General features: G+C 41.5%; 1 protein-coding gene across 15 annotated transcripts in view; it reads right to left on the minus strand.

Annotated features, from left to right (window-relative positions):
• Nucleotides 1-9,594, minus strand: part of CADPS (calcium dependent secretion activator) — a 475,617-nt gene extending 466,023 nt beyond the window's left edge. For 10 of the 15 annotated variants that reach the window (XM_042979336.1, XM_042979338.1, XM_042979339.1 and 7 more), the window contains exons 1-2: nucleotides 9,449-9,594; nucleotides 9,145-9,373 (exon numbers count right to left, since the gene is read on the minus strand). In XM_042979336.1, the coding sequence (XP_042835270.1) occupies nucleotides 9,145-9,373; nucleotides 9,449-9,594 (375 nt within the window). Of the gene's footprint in view, nucleotides 1-9,144 lie in introns of all 15 variants that reach the window. The other 5 variants (XM_042979334.1, XM_042979329.1, XM_042979327.1 and 2 more) reach the window with 1 other exon arrangement.
• Nucleotides 9,595-23,064: the final 13,470 nt, after the last annotated feature.

Here is a 23,064-nt window from a genome sequence, read left to right on the forward strand (position 1 = left end):
AGAGAGAATCCCAAGCAGGCTCCAGGCCGTGAGCACAGAGCCCATAGCAGAGCTCGATCCCACAAAAGGGGAGATCATGACCCCGCCAAAATGATGAGTCGGAGCCGGGCAAACTGAGCCACCCAGGCGCCCCCAAGTATATTTATGTCTAAACACGTAGAACTTAGAGATTCTTTTCTAAAACCTTGGCAACAATGACGCTAATATTTTAAATAGTCTTTCACTAAAATGCTGTTGACTAACCATTCTTTTTTTCCTTCAGAAAGAGCTAAATCAAATAAAACTTAATAAAGAACATATACCCAGTATGGAGATTCAGTTCTGACTTTGGTTCTTTGTGACTTCATGTTTGGCCATTTAAACATGCCCTACGGTGATTCAAGTTCGGCAGGGATTCAACCGTATCAAGAAATTCACAATTGCTTCTAGTCTTTAAAAGAAGACACCTCTAGAATATCTCGAAATGTGTCCATTGTTGGTATAAACAAGCGAAGCTGGGAAGTAACTGATGGTATGTTTCTGCTACATAATTTGGAAACCATTTGGTAATTGGTCAACTCTTCATGTTTTCCATTGAGAAGTTTTTATAAAAATAAATATGTTGAGTATCTATAATAGAAGCAGACTGCATTTAAGACTCTTTCACTTACTCTCCTTAGAAGCTCCCTAGGAATTTCAAGTGTGGAATTTCAAATATAATGTTTACAAGTACCTGCTTTGTGCCAAGCACTGTTTTGAGAAATGGGTAATCAAAGGGCAGTAAATGTGGTCCCTGTCTTTGGGGTTCTTACGGTCTAGTGGGAGAGAGGCGTACACACATAAGGTAATTTAAATGTAATGTACAGGAAGTAAAGTAGAAATAGAGTAGGGAGTTGAGAAAGCACTTAGATTTGGGTAAGGTTTCCTGAAAGAGAGAACACTTGAGTTAATTAAAATACAAACAAGAACAAATGAGGTAAAGAAAGGTGAGAAAGGGGCGCCTGGGTGGCTCAGTCTATTAAAGTATCTGACTTTGGCTCATGGCATGATCTCACGGTTGGAGATTTCGAGCCCCACATCAGCCTCTGTGCTGACAGCTCAGAGCCTGGAGCCTGCTTTGGATTCTGTGTCTCCTTCTCTCTCTCTCTGTTCTTCCCCGCCCCCCCCCACTCATGTGCGCGCTGTCTCTCTCTCTCTCTCTCAAAAATAATAAACATTCGGGGTGCCTGCGTGGCTCAGTCGGTTGGGCATCCGACTTCAGCTCAGGTCATGATCTCGCAGTCCGTGAGTTCGAGCCCCGTGTTGGGCTCTGTGCTGACAGCTCAGAGCCTGGAGCCTGTTTCAGATTCTGTGTCTCCCTCTCTCTCTCTGACCCTCCCCCGTTCATGCTCTGTCTCTCTCTGTCTCAAAAATAAATAAATGCTAAAAAAAATTTTTTTTTTAAATAATAAACATTCAAAAAAGTTAAGAAAAGAAAAAGGTGAGAAAGATGTTCTAAAATAAGGAACAGCGTGAGCAAGGGCACTGTACTACAAAACAGTATGGGGCATCTGGTGGACAAAAATGCAGGAATACTACTATTATTGTTACTGATAGCATTTGCTCAATATTTACTCCATATTAAGGAATTGTTAAGCAATTAACATGCTTTTCTCTTGTAATCCTCAATATTACTCCCCCGCTTTCCAGATGAGGAAACTACGACTTGAAAGAGATTAGATAGTGTTCCCAAGGTCATAGAGCCACCAGGTCACGATAGTGACTAGGGATTTGTTTTTTTGTTGTGTTTTTGTTTGTTGTTTTTTTTAAAATATGAAATTTATTGTCAAATTGGTTTCCATACAACACCCAGTGCTCATCCCAACAGATGCCCTCCTCAATACCCATCACCCACCCTCCCCTCCCTCTCACCCCCACCCCGCCCACACCCCGAGAGTTAGTGAAATGTTTCTGTACAAAGAAAATAGGGATGTATTGGACCCTCAACTCCATCCATTCTGTAAGACGATGCCATAGTGATAGATAACCACTGCCTGCTAGGTCTACTTAATCTTGTCAATAATAAGGATCACAATGATAAGAGCAATAGTGAATATAAGGCATGCTATGGTCAGTACTTTACGTATATTAACTTTCTCAGTCCTTTTACAGATAAAAATAACACGACATGGCACACATCAACTTGAAATCATAAGAACACTTATGCAGCACTTACTACATGCCCGACATTGTTCTAAAATCTCTAGTGTATTATCTCACTTCATTTTTATAAGAATCCAATGATGAAGGTACTCTGACGAGTAAACTGAGTCACACAGAGATTAAATAGGTTGCCCCAAATCAGAGGCAGTTTGGGGTACAGCCAAGGGAACAAATCCAGGCATTCGAGTTTCTGAATCTATGTCCTTAACTACCGTTCTTTACTGTCCATCATATGTCAAGTGCAATGAACAGACTTAAAAACACTGGCCGACTTCATTCCTCTTTCTTTACCTGCAATTAACAGAGAACTCTATCATATACTTGGATGGAAAAATGAAAAAAATAGCAAGGTAATACGAATCATCAGCTCTTCAATTCTGCAGAAACTATAAATCTGATCCTAACAAGGAAACTGTTGCCAGAGACAGAGAACATAGAGCTCCAAATTCCAGATCGTTTTCTTGGATGTGTTCCAGGGGCCAGGGTCAGACCATCAATATGTGTGCAACAATAGCAAAAAGAGATGGTGTTGGAAAGAACCAGAGAGCTGGTGTCTTCCCATCCAGATGCATATAGTATCTACCTTGGAGTGAGAATTTTCGTTAAAAATGATCAACATTTCATTATTTAGGTGATGGCTTGGGAGTCTCATTTCTATTGCTTTTTGCAAACTCATACAAACTCAAACCCACCTTCATCCTCCAGTTTTCAGAGAAGCCAGAAATACAAATTTTTTGGCGAAGTAAGCTCATGGTTTTATACGTGGATAACTAGTTCAAAAAATTGAAAAAGGCAATGTAGAAAAAACAAAATCTACCTGTGGTTCCCTTTTGGCCCACAGGTCCCAGTTTACAAGCCCTCCTTATAGTCTTATAACATTTTTTTAAGTTTATTTATTTATTTTTGAGAGAGTGAGAGACAGAACGGAGGAGGGGGAAAGGGAGAGGGAGCGAGAGAATCCCAAGCAGTCCCCACACTCAGCAGGGAGCCCATGGTGGGCTCAATCCCATGACCGAAAGATCATGACCCAAGCCAAACTCAAGAGTCTGGCACTCAACCTGAGTCACCCGGGTGCCCCTGCAGTCCTACAATCTTTTAAGATCTCACCTCCTCATCTGAAAATTTAGTTGGACAAAGTGAGCTCTAAATTCATCTTCATTTCAGACTCTTTGAAGATACTGCCTTACCATGTAATGTAAAAAACATAGCAAAGAGAAGTTTGAAGGAAATTAGAAGCCTTGATCATGAGTAACTGCATTGCTCAGCAAGGACTATCAACTACTACACAGAAATGGCACCTTGGAGATTATCTGAAGCTTCCCCATCCACCTCTTCATAGGAAAGATAAAGAAATTACCCAGAGACAGAAGTTGACTTGCCTACAATCAGAGGTTTATTCGTGGTACAGACTGAGCTCAGACACAGTGTCTTTTCTCTTCATTATCCAGGTTTCTTCATTCTGTCAGAGAAGTCAGGTCCAGCCAGGCCTGTAGATCCCTGCACTGGATGTTTTCCTATTACATACACCAATAAATCTGTCCCTTCCCCTTTGTGTTCCTTTTGATTTAGCCACTTGAGTTGGGTTTTTGTAACTTAGAGCCAAAATAATTTGACTAATAGTGTCCCACAAACAATGGCTCCTTTCCACATTCCTGCTACCTCATGCTCTTCTCCAGAGTGGGGTACCTGTCCTTCCTTATGCTTACACAAATCACACAAACTCTTTTAGACCTAACCCTAACCCATTTCCTCCATGAACATTTTCCCTATTCTTAAAACCAATCCCTTGTGAACACATGCGCACACATTCTCTTCCCTTATACTTTAGTATTTGTAATCAGCATCTTACAATTAAACACTCGCTTATTCTCAACTTATCTGATATGTATAGATGTCATCTTCCAGACTGGAACATAAGCTCCCCAAATCAGGTACCTATCTCACAGGTATCTTCTGGTTCCGTAACCACGCCTGGGAGAGTGCTTGGTGCAAGGAGTAACTAGTCATCTATTTAGAACTTATTTCTAAGTTAGTAGAACCCTCTTAATCATAGCTGTATAGACATCTGGCCCCAAGTCACAAACACTGATTATATTTTAATGCAATAGCCTAGGACTATATATTAAATTTGCTTTTGTAGGGGGAAGATCTATGAATCATTTGACTTCCCCACTTTACACAGGACAATTCTTCAAGAATGAAGGATTTAATTTCCTTTGTTCTTCAGTCCAGTTTTAGGGAAGCATAAGGCTATTCCAAGAATGTAATGAAGCAAGAGCCCTCTCTGATTATTTTTTTGGTGTTCTTCATCTTCAGAATTTCTCTGCTAGTACCAGTGCGAAACAGTTCCTGCCCATTGCACCAAGGAGATTGGGAGGAAAATGCCAGAAAGCATATATAAAGACTTCAGTTCTTCTCCTGATAAAGAAAGAAACAATTCTGTTTCAAGGAATCCTGGCTTAATAGCCATTTCATTCTCTCAAAAGGTTAGAACATTTATTTTTTAAAATCCAAATTATATGTCGCATTGACAAAGCAACTCTTAAGAATTCTGAATAGTAGAGCTAACCCAAATGCCCCAAAGCATATCTGAATGGACGAATCACTATTATGGATTTGAAGTATATACATATACTGATGCACATACATAGTTAACTAGGACTAGGTCTTAACTTTTAGGAAAGGCATGGGCTCTTGAGTCACGACCAATTAACAAAGCCAAATAAGTAAATGAATAAAGACAGAATTTCTGTGGCTAACAATGACTCAACATTAGCCATAATTTCATGGCAAGATATAAGATGAATCACATAGAAATGGGGAGCTTGAACTTACAACACATTTGATCTAGTCATTAAGTCCTCTTGAATGAAATAGGAGTTCATATAAAATAAACATGATTTTAGGATTGCCCCGTCCCTCATCATACACACACGCACGCATGCACACACACACACACACACACAGATATACATGTACACAAATGTATATATGCACCCAATATTCATTTTGGACGTTTATAAACCAGACATAATCCCTACTAGTATATTAAAAAATTGGCCATGCCAATCTAAACATTAGAACTGTTTACAGTGCCCGCTTTTACATTCCCTCAGTTACTTCTAGAAGTAGCTAGTTCACATGAGGTAGCCACTCATCACCGTTACTACACAATTTAGAAACATATGGTGCAGCTTTACCATGTGAACCACTGGGTATTCACTTTCCCATTACGACAAAAGAGGGAAAATAAAAAGCACAGAACAGTTTTTCACATTGTCATTTATGAGCTGCTAAAACATTGTGATAGTTTGAAGACTAGATTTTTGTTTTTGTCATTAATTACCTACTAGCCTGTTATATTTAGTTTCACTGTAGTACAAGAGTAGACCTATAAAGGAAAATTCGATTACACATGGTCTATTTAAAGTCCCTTCTTTTAACTAGGGAGATTATTGGAATGACCAGGCACTCTTCCCCAGGAAAAGTAAAATCAAAGTAATTAACTAACAAAATGATCCAGGAATGGTACCTTCCCTCCCTCTGCTCTTTTCCAACTGTTTTTCTGAACTAAAATACCTTTTTTGGTTTTTTGCTTGTTTTTTGGTTTTTTGTTTTGTTTTGTTGTTTGTTTGCTTGTTTTTGTTGGTCTTCAGCTCAAACCACATAGAAAGCCTGACAATAGTCTGGTGTTCCGATTTACCAGCCAATAACGGCCCATCTCTCTCCTTCATATGCTTTATGAGGTTAATACTTAAATGTCCATTTTGTGTATGTTGATTATTTGATAGGTACCCAAAGGGAGAGGAGCAGATCTCTCTAAACTCAAACAGAAATAACTCTGGGTAAAAGGAAAAGTACACCTGACATGTTGTCAGGATGCTAAGATTCTATTTTTCACTCTAGAATATTTCTGGCCAGTGTCACACATTAAAAAGACACGATTTGAAATCAGAATACCCCATGCCTCAGTTCCCACTCTTTCTCCTATCCACATAGTGCTTCAGGCAAATTATAAAACATTCTGAGTCTCAGTGTTCTCTTCTAAAAACAAAGATGGTAATTCCTACACTGTTAGAGTTAGGAGAATTTTAAATGATCAAAGAACAAAAAAAACAAATTAAATAAAAACTAAGAGAATTTCAATAAATTACCTATTTGTGTTAATTATGCATCAATATTGGTTCTTTAACTGGAACAGATGTAACATACTATTGTAAGATATTAATAGGGGAAAACTGGGGCTGGGGCATATGGGAACTATTTTCTCAATTTTTCAGTAAATCTCAAACTCTTCTAAAAAAGCCTATTTTTTAAAAATGATCTAAGTGAAGTGCCTTGCACATAGTAGGCACTTGAAAAATTGCAGCCAATGTATGACATAGAGTATTTGGTTTCAGAAAGTGTATATTACACTCCGCATGATATTTTTCTTCACCTATATTGGGATATAACAGACATATAAGATTGTATAAGTTTAAGGTGCACAGCGTGATGATTTGACAATACAATCTCTTCTTCTCCCCAATCTGGCAACTTTTTCATAGGCAGTTTTCTCTGGCTCCCTCCATGTCACTCTATTCCCTTTTTGCATCATTTTTCCTCTAGCTCTTTCTAACTCATCCGTTTCTATGTATAGTTTACAACCGGTTTCTATTTCTCTGAGACTCATTTAAGTTTATCAATCTTGTTTGTTAACAGGCCTTAAATTTTATCACAGCGCTTATGCAAACATTTCAGTTACTTTCATTTAAAAGAATACATCAAAGTTCCAAGCTTTCTGCTTGGAGAAAAACAGCAAAACATCCTTTCTAAGACACTAAAAACATGAAGATACAGAAATGGAAAAGCTTGTTTTCTTTTGTAATAAGGAGATAAATATTCAGCTTCCCAGTAGAGCCAAACAGCCCTGAGGCAGCTTTGCAGGAATATGCATTTAGCACTAGTTTGCTGCACTAACTAAAAATAGTTGGACCAAAAGCCAGTGTTATCTATCCATCCTGTAGTCTCTTCGATGGTAAGGTCATGTGTAAAAACAGAACCCACCTGCCCCTCAAAACCACAGCTTTGAATGGATTCAGGTAAAACATGTAATCAGACCAGAAGAACTTAACCTCACGATGACCTTTTCAGGTGGCTGGAGTTTCTGTTTAGAAGAAATGGGCCACTGTGAGAATGGATTTCTCTCCCCATTCCAGTACCAAATGTAAGCCTCTATTAAAAGGACAGAGCTCTAGAGCCTTTTGACTGATAAAGTTTGTTTTATATTTTTCTCTTTAAATCACAACAGTTTTCATTACCAAAGGAATAGGACATCTTTGGTTGGTGCTGTCATGAACGGGATAGATTTTAAAGATGACATTTCCCCTGCTATCCCACAATTGCCATAAAAATCACAAGCTAAAGCTTGAAATATCAGGCCCTGTATGTGGATCCAACACCCAACCTTGATAGGAAATCCAAACACTTTTATTGTTCGGAGGATATTCTTGTCTATGATAGTCCAAAATAGAGGCTGAAGAAGCAAGGGGCCCCTGATGAGGGGCAGAGTGGAGGGAAGCCCACCTGCTATTCCCCAACCAGGAAATGAGTCGGATTTTTAATAAAAGTGATAACCCAACCCACCATTCTGGTGGCAGAAATAAATCATCAGCGCTAGCTGGGGTGTGTACATATAGAAGCAAAACAAACAGAAATCTGTGCTCACTCAAGATAAGGGTGGATAAATGTAGGAAAACCTAACACTCTACTACCGCAACATGTAATTCAGTCTTAAATGGCAGCAACCAAGAAATTCACTATTTTAGGACCCCGTCCCTGTGGGGGCTTCACCGGCTATTATCTCAAAATGAAATTGGCAAATTCACTTAAAAGAGACAACGGAATGCCGACTTTCTTCACTAACTCACTCCAACTGGGGACCTGACCTCTTCTCTTCTGGTCCCGCCACTGCTTCTTATCCTGCAGTAACCTTCCCCCCCCCCCCCCCCCCCCTTTCTCTGGCTGGAGAACAGCTGATGGAAATAGGCACTTTTTCACATCAAAGGCAGTCCGGAGCCGCCTCAGCCGTGCCCCAGCCTCAGACACAAAAAGCTTTTGATGCTTGTAATTGCGAAGCTTTTTGCAGCTGCACTTTATCAAGCCAAAAGCGGCTGGGCTTGGAGGGCCTTGAAGAGCCAGAAGGTGGCGGCGAAGTCACCTTGGAAAGAGGAGAAGAGGGTCAAAGGGAGGAAGGTGGAGGAGCTGACCCTGGCAGAGGGACCGGAGGGCTTGCCCCGGCTCTGGGGTCACGGAGGAAGGGGGAGGAGGGCGGGGTGGAACAGCAGCCACAGGGAAGCGGTGCCGGGGGTCCCTTCGGCGACCCTCGTCGGGATCAGCTGACCCCAGTGAGGGGAGGAGGGTGCCCTTCGCGGAGCGACTGGAAGCTTCGCCTTCCGGGCTGGCTTTCTCCCGCCTGCCCCTGCGGCTCTCTCGGCCCGGCGAGCCGAGCGCTGCTGCCAGGCGCTCTTCTCGCTCCACACCGGCGCCCCCACCTGCCGGGTGCCCCCGCCCGCCGAGCGCACGCCCAGGAAGGCGGGCCCGGAGCTGAGCGCAGCCGCCCGCCGCTGGAGAGTGCCGGGAGCCCGGCAAACGAGCAAGGCCTCTCAGCGCGCCGCGGGCTGCAAGTCACTCCCCGAGCCTCCTGGGCCATAGAGCGGGACCTGCCCGCCTAGCTTCCCCCGCTCGCCCGGGTGGGGACACGCGGCGCTGAGGTCCAGGCCGCTCGCCGGTCCCGGGCAGCTCCAGGCGCGCTCGGAGCTGGGCCCGGCCCGACCGCGGAGAGGGGGCCTCGTAGCCCCTTCCCCAGGGCGCGGTCTCCCGCTTCTGCTCCTCCTCGCCAGCTGCGCCGCCAGCTCCCATTGTTCGCCCCGCCCGTCTGGCGACGTCCCGGCGCCGCTCCCGGGGCCTCCCAGGCGCACCTACCTTCTGCTGCCGGCGAGCCATGTCGGTGGGCTGCTTGGCGTTGAAGGGGTAGGCGATGCAGCGCATCACGAACACATAGAGCTGCAGCCTCTTCTTCCTCTCCTCCTCCTCCTTCTGCAGCCGCTCCAACTCCTCCTTCTCCTTCTCGCTCACCACCGACGGGCTGGGGCTGGAGGGCCGGCCGCCACCGGCGCGGGTGCTGGGCTGCAGCCCCCCGGCCCCGCCGCCGCTGCTCGCGCCGCTGCCCCCACCGCCGCCGGCGCCCACCCCGGCTCCGGCGCCGGCACCGCCGCCGCCCCCAAGCCCGGCGCCGCTGCCGCCGCCCGAGCCCTCGCTGGTGCGGCTGGGAGACAGGCGCGCGCCGGACGCGGCCGAGCCGAGCACCTCCTTGCCGCTCTCCTCCTCCACGATCTCATCCGATTCCTCTTCGCTGGACGAAGGGTCCAGCATGGTGGCGCCCGGGGAGGGGGGTGGTCCTTGGAGCCCCGGGCTAGGGGTGCAAAAGATGGGAGGCGCTGGAGGCAGCTGGGGGTCGGCTCCCCGGGATGGGCGCTTCTCCCCAAATCAGGGAGCGGGCGCTGCTGCTCAGCCGCCGCCGCCGCCGCCGCGACTGCTTCCTCTGCCCGGCGATCCCGAGCTGGGCTCAGACCCAAGAGCGCGAGGGGAGGAGGGGAAGGGAGAGGTGCGTCCGTGGACCCGAGGTGGGCAAGGGGGAGAATCAATTGCGAGCCCCGAGCTCGCAGCCGGATACCATCTGCAGCCGCTGAAGGAGGCGCCTCCAGAAAAGATGCCGAGTGTTGCAAGCTGTCGATGCAGCCAAGAGCCTAAGAGGCATCTTGCCGATTGGGGAGGGAGCGGCGCTTACGTGTTTATTGGCTTAACTCTCCCGTGTCCGCTGCGTAAAGGGTGGCTGCAGAAGGCGAGAGCGTGGAGCGGCCCGCTAGTCTCAGAGCTTCAGTACCGACCCTAACACTTTCCCACACTCCTCACTCTCTCCCCTTGGTGGATAATTTCTTTCTTGATAACCAGTTGTCATTGCCTCGACCTGTCTCACCCTCCCACGGACAAAAAGTTCTTGGGGGAGGAAGAAATAGACAAGCCAGTGAAGACTTCTTGTTAGCGAAGAGTGGGCGGTCTATTTGGAGACGCTTATTCCAGAGGTCTGGCTAAGAGGAAGTCGGTGAGATGCCTTATGAGAAAGAGTCTACCTCCTTTCCCCCAGGCTTCTTCACACCTGGGGCGTGGGGGCAGTGGGGCTTAGCAGCATGTTGGTCCCACCTGTGTAAACTTTGATTCCACCAATTTACATACACCCGTTCATTAAAATAAAAGTGAATCAAATTTTGAGTTGATTGGTGTAGGGACCATGCAGCTCAACTGTTTAAGTAGAAGCCCCGCCCTTGCCCACCCCGCGAAAACTCTGATGAATATTCTTCAATTCCAAGAACTGGGAACACTTTCTGCTGAGGTAAGCATACCAGAGAAATGGAAGGGTTTCTGGTTGCTCAGCCCTTTCTCTTTTCTGGCTGCGGGAGGATTTGGGTGGAGGAGTGGGGACCCTGCGATCAGACAAAGACACCCCAAGAACTCAGCGGCGTCAACATCCGATATGTTGACTCTGTCCTACTGTCTTCATCACTGCTTCTCGGTTATCTATTAATTCAAAGCAGCAGATGGTGCCTTCCTGCTCCTTTCACTTAGGCCAATAAACCCGGCGGACAAGGGAGCTGGCCAGCGTGCTGAATCTAATCAGCGACCCGCAGATGGATTGAAAACAAACCAGCGCCAGCCACCCTCGGATCTTAGGCGATCCAGAGACCTTTCTCCACCTCCTCCCACCCCCATCTCCTATATTTATGCATTTTCTAATGCTCTGATTATTCCTAGATACTCGTGGGAGTTTATTGTAAAAGTGCAGCGTGAATTTAAAGTTTACATCACATTCTGTCTTGATGTATTTTCAAATTTACCATGAGTTTTACAGTAGGCTTTGACACTCAAGTGAAGCTTTCTAGCTAATTTGAGAGCTAAGAAGGGACGCAAAACACCATTTAGCTCCACATTAACTCCAACAATTCTGTTTGAGGTTTTGAAATAAGTAATATACATATAGTTTATATTTGACTTCACGACCATTCTCATCGTGAGGACATAACTGCTATAGCCATCACACATTCTGTATCAATTTAAAATAAATAATCCAGCAATGTGGAAGTTACTACAACTTTGCAGTCCTCGCTTTTTAATCATTCTAGAGAAGTGAAAGATATTCAAATCATGGGGGACTGCTTTCCCTGGAAAATAAAATATAGTAGGCCGATCAATCAACAACCTGTATTCAGCACATTTTCATGGAGTGAACATTGTTCTAGTTGCTTGGGGTAGATGGAATTTTTAAAATACATTCTCCTAAACAGTCTATAATCTCCTTTGGGAGATACAACATAAACATGTGAAAAAGATTGACAGCACTTATTTCAAGGCAACATATCAACAAATCCAAGTTAGTAAACTGCTAAAAGCTTGCATGAATGAGACAGCCAGGAATGGAAAAAAATCCAGTGTTTCTCAAAGAAAAGAGTTAAATTTCAAAGGAAGGAACCATATGAGTGAATGGCAAAGAGAGAAGACATTACAAGTGGAAAAAGTATTTGCAAACCCATACTGATAAGACAAGGGACCAAGTAAGATACAGAGTGCTATGGAGACGGGGTATGGGTAGGTAAGGGGGGGGGGGGGTGAGGAAAATAAGAGCTGAAATAATAATGCATTTGGCCAAGGGGAGGGATTATGTTTAGGACACAAAAATGAACTAAGTTACCCAGGGAGAATATGGTGATTTGAGGAGGGAGTGCTCTTCAAGGCCAAACAAAGGCCATTTACCAGTTAAATTTCTTCTTTAAGCAAGCTGAGGTATTTAAGTATTACCACATTAGACACTGGGAGAAGAGTGACCATGATTCTGTCTTCAGAACCTTTTGGAATTTCTCAATTGCTATAATAAAGTTTTGTTTACTGTAGTATTTTTACAAATACTTTTGCCATTATATGGGGTATTTTCCCCAATTATACTCATTAAAACAAAAATTCAGTGTCTATGTTTTGTTAATCATATAAACCTATGATTTGGATATTAAAGGTGATGTTGTTTAGATAAAATCTAATGATCGTCTCAATCTCATGGGTTTTCAATCAGAGAGGCTTACAGAAATTTTATAAGAAATACTTAAAAAAAATTAAAACAAAAGGGGGAACCTGGGTGGCTCAGTTGGTTAAGCGTCCAACTGTGGCTCAGGTCATGATCTCACGGTTCGTGGGTTCAAGCCCCATGTCAGAGTCTGTGCTGACAGCTCAGAGCCTAGAGCCTGCTTCCAATTCTGTATCTCCCTCTCTCTCTACCCCTTCCCCTTCCTCTTTCAAGACAAGAGTCTTTTAAAATGTACATCCTTTCAAAGATATCTTTTACCTTAGCTAAAAGTTAACTCAAAGTCCTTGGGGATATTATAGCTCTTTGCTACTGCTAATGATAAGATATGCCAACCAGAGCTCCTTAGACACTTAAACCAAGAGTCGTGGCTTTCCTAGATACAAATTTTGATGAACAAGAACAAAAATAACCCCAGAACACATCCAAAGGCTCTTAATATCTGTCTACATTTTGTTAATATCCATGTTTTTATTTTTCAAGATATAATTCTACCATAGATTCTGATACAGACAAGTATCTATATCCTCAAATAAGTTATTTTATTTATTTTTCTCTTAAATGTTTATTTATTTTGAGAGAGAGCATGTGAACAGGGGAGGGGAAGAGAGAGAGAGAATCCCAAGCAGGCTCCACACTGTCAGCACAGATCTCATGACTCATGACTGCGAGATCATGACTTGAGCCAAAATCAAGAGTCAAACACTAAACTGACTGTACCACCCAGGTGCCCACAAATAAGTTATTATAGATGCTTACATGTTTGCCCCCCACATCCAGTTCTGCTTTGTAGGAAATTTGAATAACCTCAAGGTGATGGAATAAATTTTAGTCAGGCATCTGGAAACCATAGCATGAAAGCAGAAGTTATAATATTGATTTTTGAAGTCTCCCCTACTGAAAGCAAAAGTCTAGAGGATGGAAATGACTGAAACACTAACCCGAGTTTTTCTTATTTCGACCTAGAGTTTCTCCATTGTTTTCCGAAGGGTTTTCTGTGATCATGTAAAAGGCTACAAGTATGAGGAGATATCAGAGTTATTGGCAACTTATAGACGCTTTGGTGTCAGTTGTATTCACTTTCCTTGGAATGACAAGAAAATTAAATTAAATGTTATATTAAAAGTATTTTTCAACAAATTAAAAATAGAATTACCATATGATCCATTAATTCCACTACTGGTATTTACCCAAAGAATATGAAAACATTAATTTGAAAAGTTCTATGCACTCCTATGTTTAGTTGCAACATTATCTACAACAGCCAAATTATGGAAACATCTCAAGTATCCATCAAACGATGAATGGATAAAAAATATGTGGTATACATATACAATAGAATATCACTTAGCCATTAAAAAAAATGCCATCTTGCCATTTGCAATGACATGGATGGAGTTAGAGAGTATAATGCTAAGTGAAATAAGTCAGAGAATGACAAATACTATAGGATTTTATTCATATGTGGAATTTAAGAAACAAACAAGGGGAAAAAAAGAGGCAAAAAAAAAAAAAAAAAAGACTCTTAACTACCGAGAACCAGTGATGGTTACCAGAGGGGAGGTGGGTAGGGAAATGGGTGGAATAGATCATGGGGATTAAGAATACACTCATCATGACAAGCACTGAGTAATGTGTAGCATTGTTGACTCACTATATTGCACACCTGAAACTAATACAACAGTGCATATTAATTATGCCGGAATTAAAATTTTCAACAGATTTTAGGTTTGAACATTTTTTTTCAACTGGTGAGAGAAGGACTTGTAATAAATGAGATGACCAGAACTTGGGCACAGATAATCAAAAGGAAAAACAACATTAAACACACCAAAAAATCCAGGAATAGATCCTTAAATAATATTAACTTAATCCTTAAATAAAATGATTAAAAAATAATCCTTAAATGATATTTGCCTATTTATTTAATTGATCTCTGTCTTGTTTTAGATAGTATTTTCAGGGACTTAGACAAATGGTTATTTTCTGTGAGAAACCTACTCTTCATCATTACTCTTTATCATTTGATCAATCTTACTAAAGTTACATGAAGGGAGTTATGATGGAGTGAAAGGATAATCATAGAATTAAAAATAATAAAATCAAGCCACACAAAAACATTGTCTTTCACTCCAGGCAATAAGACATGTTTTAGAATGATAAAATAATACTACTTACAGGAATTGCTTTTGGAAAACCACCTTATTAGTTAAGATAACGAAAAATGGAAAAACATATTTTCCAATAAATATTTGACTTGAATTCTGAAAACCAACTATTCACAAGGGTAATCACATTTCTTACATATACAGTATCTTTTAATTGAAGTGGGGGGCTACGGTGTAGAGCGAAATGCAATATATTCTAGTGTTGACAGGGCACTGTGTGGAGAATTGAGTCTTTTGCATTGACATGGATATGGCGATATGCCAGCATATCAAAGAGAAAAAAAGGACCCCCATATCTGTTGCCATATAAGATATTAAGTAGATAATTTACTGGATTTGCCAAATTCTCCAATTTGGCTTACTTTGGTAAATGCTGCTATCCTTATGACTTCACCTTCTCAACAAGATTTTCTGAATTGATGATCTGAGTTATATTTAATTGTTTCTAATTAGCTTTAGACTGGGAAGTTTTCTGGGGATCGTACGTAGGAATGACTGAAATCAGGGTGTTTTTATATTAACACATTTGATTTCAGTTTTAAATAATTGAAAATAGCAAATTCCTTCAGTTTGGGCTACCCTGAAACATACAGCTCTTTTAAATACCTAATCTTTTAGAGGAAGAAAGGAATAGGAAAAAGATTGAGAGAGGCTTGGTAAATGAAGAGAAAGTAAATTAAAATGTAAATATGGGTTCTAATGAAGGGGGTCCTGATACTATCATCTAGGTCAGGCGTCTATGAAGACGCACATATTGGGGAAAATGCTCTAAATTAGATCTACTCACCTACATGCCAAACCAAGCTAGTAAAGGGAAATTTCATAGATTAAGGCCTGGGTTTTGCTCATAAGAGTGTCCTTCTTCCTCTTTCTCTTCTTCACAGAGTGACACCGATTCCGCTTCCATAGTAGAGTCCATTATTCCAGCCCCTTGTTGGTAAAAGTGCCATTATTCTTCTCTTGTTTCTTTCATCAGAAGGGACTTCCTGCCTGGTGTGTTTCCAAAAGAATATTTAGGGAGATAATGACAGGCTGTTATTTTTCACTTACAAGTTGTACCTAATGACTTATCATGAGGAGCAGTGGACTTCTATAAGAACCTAAGGTTCCATTGTGACAGCGTTTGGTATACTCCAACCACATACTTATGAGTGTACAAATCCTGTTCTTTCACCATCCTTTGTCCTGTATAGCTCTTGTGAGAGATATGCAAGGAAAAATGCCAATGAATATCACAATGCCACTATGATGATTACCGGGCCCCCTGCACAGAACTCTGATAATGCTCAAGTGAAATGTATATTTTATACTTTAAGCAGAACCTCTACCTTCATAGTGCAGAATTCATATTTTGATGTTTTATTACTTTCTGGCCAGTTTCAAGACACAGGAAACTGAAATAACAATTCATACCATTAGGCATGCCTGAAAAAAAGAAAGAGATAGGCATGCCCCAAGATCGCAGGCCTTGAATCCACTCACTCCAGTCACATGGAAAAAGAAAACAGAAGAGATATACATGGGTGCCATAGCTCTTTAATGCACAGTGACCTGCCCACTCATAAATATGCCTCAACTGGCGTGTATCATCTAATAAAGCTGATTAATATGCCCTCTTCTTGAGGAGATAGGAAGTAGGAAAACACCCTGGCAGAGAACGAGAAACTTGCCTTTCTCCCTGCAAGGTCACAATCCAAGCTACCACCTTTCATCAAGGGGCTCAGGCTCTCAGCTCCCTCCCTGATTATCCTGCAACCAAGAATCTGGATGAAACTCTGTACTTGTTTTTTAATAGTGGGTCTCTACCAGGTATATTTATTTGGAATTCTGGCACTTTACTTGGCAATGTCTTTGAAGAAGATGAGGAATTAATGCATGAATGTGCTTAGAACAAAGTCTAGCTCATAGTAAGCTTCCAATCAATGCCAGTGGAGATGGTGATGCTCTTGATAACCATTATAAAATTTTATTCCGAATAACAAGGCCAGGCCCTTGTTTTTTGTTTGTTTATTTGTTTGTTTGTGTTTGTTTTTGGAAGGTGGGGAGGGGACATGGTTCACTAAAGCCAGTGAAAAACCTCTTGCCTCTCAAAAGAAAGGCAAGTTAGCTCTGGAAAGCTGTGGTAGGCTATGAGAATCAACACAAGAGGGACAACACCAGTCTTGGAGGGAGTGGATGTTGTGATCTTCCAATGTAGATTTAATACCCACCCCCAACCCCTGCTCTACCCATTCCGATATTTTGTTCTACTACATTTTTAGAAGGTGTCTCAGCATAAGAGAAGAGTTAAGTGAGAGATGGGGCAAAGTGGAAAACTTAAAGAGTTGGCTAGGATTTTAAGGAGAGCCCTTGGAATGTGTTTGAGCAGGCACATCAACTACCATAGAGATACTTTTCTCCCCTTCTTTGCAGGGCAATATTACTTCATACCATAAAACCACCCCTGTACAGATTTCCCCCAAATTAGTGAAAATCTTTTTTTTTTAACTTTTTTTTTTTTAGTGTTTATTTATTTTTGAGACAGAGAGAGACAGAGCATGAATGGGGGAGGGGCAGAAAGAGAGGAAGACACAGAATCGGAAGCAGGCTCCAGGCTCTGAGCCATCAGCCCAGAGCCCGACGCGGGGCTTGAACTCACAGACCGCGAGATCGTGACCTGAGCTGAACTCAGACTCTTAACCGACTGAGCCATGCAGGCACCCCCCAAATTAGTGAAAATCAATCTGCATTTCATCAACTCATCACAGGAAATGTAATAAATGTTTAAAGAATATTCTGCACTCAAAGTTAGCTCACAGTGGAGACACTGCAAATAGACCGAAATCATAAGGCCTTCTCTTTCTTTGCATTATTATTTATACGGCACAAGAAAATGAGACTCCTATGAGTCACCAGTACTTTTTCTGTACTGTCTGCCATAAGACGTTAAAACAGCGCATTTACCCTGCAGTGGCCATAACCCATTTGATTGCTTCAGAAAATGTGCGGAAAAGGGAAAACAATGCGTGTGTGATGATGCCTTTAGGCAATAGGGTGTGTAATCACATAAAACGGAGTAATCATTTTTTTCCCTCCCATGCATGAGTATAACCTCTAGTGACTTGACAGACAGAGGGAATGACTTCATCATGGAGTAACCTCCCATCATGGGGCTCAATTATTTTTTCAGGGCTATCAAGGGTGACTGAGTCTTCAGTTCCTGGCTGACATCTTACTAGCTGGCGGATGAAAACGGGTGAATGTTCAAACTGTGCCCACATTCATGATACAAAATATATGACTTTAAAATTAATCTGGCAAAGGAGGAACTAGTTAAAAAATAGGAACAATTGTAGCCTGCTAAGGGTTTGGTTTTTTACCTCAGTTTGCCCAAGTTAAGTGGCATCTATCTAGGTGATAAAGGCAAACTGCTAACATCTGCATATCAACTTTATATTCCATAAGTACTGATATAGTCCCAGAGTCAAACATTTGGTCTTTTGGGGTGCATAATTACCTTTGTTATTGCCATGGTTTATTGTTTCTCCAAATTCTTAAAGAAATGACTCACCGAGTAAAACATGCCTAGGTACCTCCTGTTTTATTAACTGAGTTGTTTCTCCAAAGAAAGAAGATACGCAAACAGAATCTAAAGATACACAGAAGAATCTAAAACACCAAATTTTGCATTTGAACTTGGGTTCAAATCCTGGTTCTACCAGCTATGTGACCTGGTAAAAAGACAGTTGCTTCTTTGATCCTCAGTTCTTCAACCTTTATCATTTTATTTTTCTTAAAAATTTTTTCAATGTTTATTTATTTTTGAGAGAGACAGAGAGCAAGCAGGGGAGGGGCAGAGAGAGAGGGAGACACAGACTCTGAAGCAGGCTCCAACTCTGAGCTGTCAGCATAGAGCCTGGGGTGGGACTTGAACTCACTAACAGTGAGGTCATGACCTGAGCCAAAGTTGGGTGCTTAACCAACTGAGCCACCCAGGTGCCCCTCAGTTCTTCAACCTTTAAAGTGGCAACGAAAGTACCAATAATGCAAAGGATTTTTGTGAAAGTTAATCAAGTTTATCATCTAAAATGCTTAGCACAATATGTGGCACATGTTCAGGAAATGAAAGCAATTATCATTATATATGAATTTCTGTCCACTGAATGGGTAGACTAAAAGAGAGATGTCCAGCATTTGCCTTCCTCAGAGGACAGGTCCTATTGGAGAAGTTTCTACAAAAATTCCACTTCGTTATCAAGAACATTACCTTCCAACCTGAATAAAGTACTTCATTTGAGACAGTGTATACAAATACATGAAGTTATCGTTTTATATTTTGTCAAAATTCATCTCAAGAAGAACTTATTTGCCAAAGGACCATGAAATAAGGATGTTATAACCAGACTTGTAATGAGGTTGACATTCCTGGAAGAAAAAAAGAAAGAAAAGGCCATTCAAACATTGCTTTTTGAGGGCTCAGCAAAATCGCTTTCAGAAAGAGCTTCCCCTAGCTTATATTTGCATAATAAAAAGATTCCCCCACCTTCCTATAGTCTTATTTGCAGATCCCAAATGGAATATTTATTAAAGTCTAGATGCAATTAAACCTTTTGTGAAATTTGTGTTTGATCATGAATAGGGGTGAGTCAGAAAGTCTGTGAACATAAAGTCTGTGGAACATAAAGGGAAGTATACAAGAAAGCATTCTTATCTTATATTTAGCAATAACATTCAAATGACAAAAAAAGGAGAGAAGATTTTAGAGTAAGATGAAGTTTTCCATTGAGTGCATTCACTGCTAATCTTTCTTTGTTTATTGCTCTCATTAATTCAACTAACATATGCTAGATGTTGGAAGATTTGCTTATAAAATGGTGATGGGAAAGGTAGCCTTTGCCCTAACCTAATCTGTCTGGATTCTGAGAGTGCTTTTGTATGAAAGGAAAATATAGTGAGTCCTCAAATAGTAGTGTGTGTTTCATTAACATAACAAAAACCGTGTTTTAGATTACTACAAAAAGATGCCATAAAATCCAAGCTTTTTTATTTCACTCCAGAAACTTAAAAGGAAGTCTGTTCTCACCTCCATTATTGTTCTGAATTAGGATTTTTTTTTACAGTCTATATTTTACCATGAATATTTCAAAGAGGTGTTTCCTAAAGAGTTTACCTTAATCTGGAAAGGTATTTGGGCGGTGGGGAGGGCGGGTATCAAGCAGGGTGACTTTTTTTTTTCATAGTATAAAAGAGATATTAAACTATTCAAATAATTTGCCCATAATTCTAGGGAAACCAGAGCAGAGTTATGCATTTGGATAGTGTGACTGAGTAAGAGAGAATAAATTTCCTTTTACTATGATTTTGTAGACTTAAATTTCCCAAAGCAATTTTTTTGCCACCTGACCTTATTTTCTTTTGCAAAGGCAAAACAAATCAACTTGAGAGAAAAAGGGAAGGAAAACAATAATCTATGTTTTCATGTTCCTGGGTTATTTGATTCCCTGGTAGGTTTGTCTCACTTACTTATCATCATACCAAAATATTCATAATTTAAAAAGTTGGCAGGAAATGAGACTGCCACCCTTCTGTCCCTGTTGGAGCATATCAGGGAATCAGGATTTTCTCTTACCCCAGAGATTCCTTTCAGCATGAGCCAATTTTCAAGCCTGGGGATGCTAAGTGACAAGAATTATATGTGAAATCTTAAATAAGCCAAGAGTTCTGGTAGATGCACCCTGAAAGTATGTTCCAGAACCTCAAAGGCATTTCAATTCTGTTCATTAAAATGTGGATGTGTTTTTAACCACTGGGACCAGCATTACTTGTCATTTAAGTTAGATGTTGTGAGCTGAGGCTCCGGTAATCCTTATCATTTATGGCAGGTATATGGGGACTTCTAATAACTTGTTAAGTAACTCTTGACGTTAGAGTTCAATGATTTTTTTCATCGATTTATTAAAGATGCATCGGGCCCCTATTATATACCAGCTTCTGTGTTAGATCTTGAGCCAAGTGTTTTGCTCCCAAAGGACTCACAGTCTATTTGGGAATAAAGGCAATAAAGGAAAAAATGATAATGTCCTCTGGAAGGTTCAAGGATAGAGCTATAGACCTTGAGTGGTCTATAAGAACTAGACCTTGAGTGGTCTATAAGAACTAGACCTTGAGTGGTCTATGACGAACTAGAAAAGCAGAGCTGACAACAGACAACAGGCTCTAGTCCCATATGTCGGAAAGATAGAAAATGTACCAAAGATGGTGATCTGGGGAGACTCTCTACTTTGAAATATGTCTCTATGATAGTTCCAGAAAGAGTTTAAGGCAAGATCTTTCTAAAAGAAGGGGAACACAGGGATTTCTGGGCAGGGAGAAATATGTGAGCAGAGGCTCAAGGGCAAAGACCAGAACTGGATATGGAAGGATCTGCTCAGATACTGGAATCAGGCCTGGGCTCAAAACCCTCCTCTGTCACTCTAGCTAATACTGAGCCTCTAGCTAATACTGAGCCATGCAGAAATTTCCTACAGCAGTTGAATCTACTCACCACCTGCTTTGTTTTTCTATTTTTAATCTAGACTTTCATTGTTAACTCTAGAGAATTCTAAGATTAAGCAACCTTAAAATTTGACCCCTTTTGGGAATAATAGTAATGATCAGAATGATAAATGTGGATGATAATAATGATGACGAACGTTATTATTATGGGGTGCTTGCTTAATCTGTGCAGACACTAAGGGCTTTATGTGTTTTCTCTCACTTTTTTGCTAACAAGTGCCTTGTGGTCTTGATTTGAATTTGCGCTGTTAGACATCTCAGTACACTGTAGGGCAGATGAGCTTCAAGGATTGCTCCTTGCTTACAGTTTGGATTCCACTCATCATAAAGGCTACCATTAGCACAGTAACCTGGATTCAGATCCTGGCCACAATACATGATAAATGCCTGTGTCTTCAGCAAGTTACTCAATGTTTCAGGTCCCAAGTTTCCTTTGTTATGGTATTTACTTCATAGCATCATTCTAAGGATTAAAAAGTAAGGGTCAGGAAATGGATGTACTGGATCTCATCATAATCATCACATACTTTTTTTTCTCCATACTCCTGGTAGATGTACCAGGACCAACAAGAGCACAGCTCAGGACGCTCCTTTTGCTTTTTTTTTTTTTTTTTCCTTTTCAATTTCTTCACTTTAGGGGAGGGCTTCTTAGTAAAGGTATTTGATATTGTGGGGTCAGGCATTTTACCACTTTTATACTGACTGCTTCCATGAGACACCGTTCAAACTATTTTAAACTTCATTTGAGAGAGAGAGCATGAGTGGGGGAGAGGGGCAAAGAGAGAGAGAGAGAGAGAAAGAGAGAGAGGGAGAGAGAGAATCTGAAGCAGGCTCAGCACAGAGCCTGATGCAGGGCTCGATCCCACAATCCTGAGATCATGACCTGAGCTGAAATCAAGAGTCGGTTGCTTAACTGACTGAGCCACCCAGGTGCCTCGAGACACCATCAATATACCATTATGGACAACTCTTGCCTTATCCTGTCTGTTTCTTAGAAAGACCCTTCAGTTCAGTTCACATCTGTTAATCATTTTGTACTCCATATCCCTTTAATTATTTCTAGTACCTATTTCCCAACCTTTCCAAATTCCAGTTAAGAAATCTTGAAACAGATTTTCAGTTTTCCTTTGTCCCTCCCATGGGCCTTATTTAGCCTCAGAGCTCAAAAGGTATGGCTGTAAAATCACTACTGTCCCCATTACCAAAAAGCAGAGTATGGTCTGTAATAAGATATTTCTCATAGCACACTGCCATCACTGGTGGCACAAGAGGCAGCCAAACCTTTAAAGTCCACAAATAGTATTAACCACAAATTTCATGAAAGTGACTTTGAGTTGAATTTGGAAAGAAACTTGCAGCTTCTGGAATTGCTTAGGTAAACCTCTCCCCATAGGGAAAAACAGGACCTAACTGCTCTGATAATGAGGTGGGAAGAAAAATACAGAATTATAGGACTTCTGTCCTTAGTTTCTTACTCCCCCGCCCTCAAATTCGAACACCACACCTTCACGTGGGACTTCCCATGAACATCAGAGGGCGTTAGAGGCCTCTACTCTGCATCTGCTCATGGCAACTCAAAACACCTGTTCTTACCATTGGGTCGTGGGGTTCAAATTTGAGTGCGCATAAAGCATGCCTGGAAATAATCTCAAAGATGGAAATGTCTGCGCCCTGTCCCCCTAGTTTTTGATGTATTAGGTCTGTCGTGGGTTTTTGCAATATGCATTTTTGTCAGATGCCCTAGGAAGAATTGCTGCCAGTAGTCTACGTCTTCCCTTTGAGAAACACCGCTTAGGGGATTTTCATTACCATGACATATGGATAGAGGAGATGGGATATAGATCCCAAACTATTGCTTGTACAGGAAACGCTGTATAGAACATGGAAGAAAGACATTTTCTTCTGCGTATGTAGGAAAGAGATTCCTTGGGGGGAAAAAACAACCACAAGGGCGTCTTAATGTCAGTGTCATGCTAGCGAGTTAGAGGAGATACCCAAGCCCAAGAAAATTAC

Source organism: Panthera tigris, chromosome A2, assembly GCF_018350195.1.
Source record: "Panthera tigris isolate Pti1 chromosome A2, P.tigris_Pti1_mat1.1, whole genome shotgun sequence".
Lineage (NCBI taxonomy): Eukaryota > Metazoa > Chordata > Mammalia > Carnivora > Felidae > Panthera > Panthera tigris.